The following is a 3,861-nucleotide window of genomic DNA, read 5'->3' on the forward strand; positions in this document are numbered from 1 at the left end:
ACTTCCTGGGGACGCCAGCTTGACCTTCAGATCTTCCACCTGGGGAGAGTACGAATTACAGGTGAGTATCGGTCCAGAGGTTTCAGGTACAGATCAGTCCAGGTTTAGAGGATCAGGTCCAGGTCTGGATCTGAACCTGATTGTTTGGGAACGGGCCATACTCAAAAAAAGGTTCATTTCACTGTAAGAAATCTGTTTCTTCTGCTTGAGCTCTACTTCCTGGGAGGCGAGCTTTGCCTTCAGATCATCCACCTGGGGAGAGTAGGGACCTGGGGAGAGTAGGGACGTGTGAGTGAGGGAATGACATTATGATCCGAAAGAATAACCTAACTAGAAGGATGGTATGGAGGATATTGAATCTGACCAGGGATTATCTCACCATATACACCTCGGGCCGGGGCATTAACCCTTTATTACAACATTCACAAGGAAAACTCTATGTTGAACTTCCTGTTCCCTAAATGTCAGCAAATACTGTAACTGAAAAGCCGGGGTTGTCTTTTTCCAGATACTATTAGATTGTCAGACTCAAAACATTTGCGGTAAGGCAATCAGGACTCAGTTCAGCTTAAGGGTCTAGGATATCATTTACATTTTAATTCTTGATTTGTTAGATCTTAGCAACTTTAGCAGTCACCATTCAATCACTAAATTTCATTTGCAAATTGCAATTATTTGATCACTGCTGTGATAAGGCCAGCAAGAACCTTGTGAGGGCTGGGACCGAAGGTGATGCGGAATACACCGTGTTGTATTTTATTTATGTCATACCCACCTGAAAAAACCCATGTTTTGATGCGAAATGCGCCAGAAGTTGAACAAATTTGGTGCCCTCGAACAAAAAGTGTTGCAACAGCATTGTTCCAACGTCCGAATCAGGTATTCGAATTGCCAACCGTGCCACACTCGGCCCGCTCGAAATGGTTTGATTTGCTCAAAGAAAGCCTGTGTGATTTGCCTTTCGAACCTGTACGATACGGAAGTTATGGCCCGGTCCGGAACACCGGTATCGAACGTTTTTGCGTCACAGGTACATGTATGACATAAAATTAATTACCGTTATGTTACATGAAAGTTTCCTCTTGCTCCTCCCAGGTGCCCATCCCCATCACCCCGGAGCTCGACCCACTCTCCATGCTGACGGACGACGCGGACATCGCCAGCTGGAACAACGAGGGGTTGCCTAGCGACCGCATGTCCACGGAGAACGCCACCATCCTGTCGAACTGCGAGCGCTGGCCGCTCATGATCGACCCCCAGCTCCAGGGCATCAAGTGGATCAAGCAGAAGTATGGGGCCGACCTGAAGGTGGTCCGGCTAGGACAGAGAGGGTGAGTTAGGTTGAGTTAGGTTCAGATCGTTTGTTTTTGATAAGAAGCTGCTTTTATACTCAAAACAAAGATCGAAAGAAATATAGAATAAGCTGCTAGGGGGCCAAAAATCTAATCGTTTCAAGGTCTTATCGAGACCGACATGTACCTGCAGTTTGCACATACCAAATATCAATATAGAATACAACACAGTGTATTCCGTATCACGACCGCGGGTCGGATCGCCCGACCCATGTTTTGATCCGAAATGCGCCAGAAGTTGAACAAATGTGTTTCCCTTGAAAAAAAAGCGTTGCAACAGTAATGTTTCAACGTCCGAATCAGGTATTCGAACTTTCGATGGCGCCGTACTCGGTCCACTCGAAACAGTTTGATTTATTTGAATGGAGCCCGTTTGATAAGCCCGGGCCGTACAGAAAGTTATCAGCCGGTCTGGAACACCCGTATCGAACGTTTTCGCGTCACAGGTATGACATAAAATTTAATACAGTCCATCCAGGCCGTCTTGACTTATACTGAGTAGTGTTCTTTCACATACATTATACAATACAAATGCTACCAAAAACATAACCTTCCTGGCAAGGGTAATTGATTAGTAAATCAAGCAGAAGTATGGTGCTGACCTGGACAGAGAGGGTGAGTTATGTTTTTTTTTTTTTTTTTTTTTTTCATTTATTGGTTTGGCCGTTCAGAACACACAGCCAGGGCTGTCCAACTAGCCTATGGCTATTGCAAAGGGCTAGCCCTGCTGACAAAAACAGAGACAATGCATTTGGACAGGAAACTTATCAATAACAATTTTCTAAGTTCATAAAGGATAGGAATGAAAACATTCATATAATACATAATGGAATATATAACATCACTGGTCAACAGCAATATTTGCAATGAGAGGTCAGGGTCTTTATATACACGTGTACAAAATGTATGACTATGCGTAAGTTATGTTTTAGATTATTAGTTGCAATTTACTTGCTTCAAGAGGAGTATAGAAAGTAGCATACTATTAGTCAAAACAAGTTAAAAGTGGATCAAGCAAAAGTATAGCACAACTGAAAACTAAATTAATGGTTTGACTAAAAAAGAGACTAAAAAAAGAAGAATACAATGTATATGGTAAACAACTCTCAATAACAACTGTTCCCCTTCTGTATGCAAACTTTCAGCCTTGAAAACCTGCAGTGTTCAACTCAGTCTATGTTTTTCCATCAAGCTAGTTCATTGCCTAGAGTTTTCTGAAGTTCTGTTGACTCCGTAGTAGTCACTACTCATTGGAGTATACTAGCTGTCATACAAATGTAGATCAATGTTGAACACTGTGAATGACTATTTTTGACTATTATTTGTATTAAAGTATAGCACAACTGATAAATTAATGGGATATATGAGAATTCTTGTGCACAACCAAAATTTGACTTACTTGCTGACGTTTCGATGTCTGTCAGACATCTTCCTCAGAGCTTGTAACTGGAGTTCTGCTTCTCGCCGCTATATGTAGCCGATGTAGGTGGCGCTTTTGCGGCGAGAAGAACGCTATCCCAAACGTGGCTCAGCTTGTACCCCCACTCGTCCTGGTTCATCACTGGGGCGGACTTCCTTATCCACACTGCTTCTTTAATCCAACGTATTCGTCTGTTGTCTTCTCGATCTATAACCTTGGCCCCCTCCCAGTCAATCACACAGTTCTTCCTTGCAGCATGGTCCGTGATTGCAGATTTCTTGTCTTCTTTCTGTGCTTGTCTTTTCTCATATATCCTATATTCTACCAACAAGATGAAATTATTTTCGGATGATAAATTAATGGTTTGACTCAGAGACTAAAAAAAAGAAGAAAATATGGTGAACAACTCTCAATGACAACTGTTCCCCTTCTGTATGCAAACTTTCAGCCTTGAGAACGAGTGTGTTCACTTAAGACAGTGTCCTTGCACAAGTTATTTTTTTCACTGCTCATCAAGTTAAAGTATCAGGATATGATAGAGGCAGCCTTTATGACTAGTGCTGCGTATAGTTACTTGTTTTCTTCAGCTGGTGCTCTAAAGCCTCTTCTCTTCCATACATCCCCACAGTTACCTGGATGTGATTGAGCGTGCACTGTCTGATGGAGACACAGTGCTGATAGAAAACCTGGAGGAAGAGACAGACCCGGTACTGGACCCTGTCCTGGGCAGGAACACCATCAAGAAGGGACGGTAAGGAGCTTTCTATTCTAATGCAAAGGGTTAGGGTTGGGTTAGGGTTGGGGTTAGGGTTAGGTTTAGGGTTAGGGTTAGGAGACCGACCCGGTACTAGACCCCGTACTGGGCAGGAACACCATCAAGGAGGGACGGTAGGAAGCTTTCTAGCCTTATCTGAAGGGTTAGGGTTGGGGTTGGGGTTGGGGTTGGGGTTGGGGTGAGAGTGAGGGTTAGTGTTGGGGTTGGGATTGGGGTTGGGGTTGGGGTTGAGGTTGAGGTTGAGGTTGAGGTTGGGGTTGAGGTTGGGGTTGGGGTTGGGAATGGGGTTGAGGATGGGGTTTGAGGTTGGGGTG

General features: G+C 43.9%; 1 protein-coding gene across 1 annotated transcript in view; it reads left to right on the top strand.

Annotated features, from left to right (window-relative positions):
• Positions 1 to 3,861, top strand: part of LOC118428621 (dynein beta chain, ciliary-like) — a 106,091-nt gene that overhangs the window by 86,765 nt on the left and 15,465 nt on the right. Inside the window, 2 exon segments of the mRNA XM_035838726.1 lie at positions 1,096 to 1,331; positions 3,401 to 3,523. Coding sequence (XP_035694619.1) covers positions 1,096 to 1,331; positions 3,401 to 3,523 — 359 coding nt within the window.

This window comes from Branchiostoma floridae, chromosome 13, assembly GCF_000003815.2.
Source record: "Branchiostoma floridae strain S238N-H82 chromosome 13, Bfl_VNyyK, whole genome shotgun sequence".
Lineage (NCBI taxonomy): Eukaryota > Metazoa > Chordata > Leptocardii > Amphioxiformes > Branchiostomatidae > Branchiostoma > Branchiostoma floridae.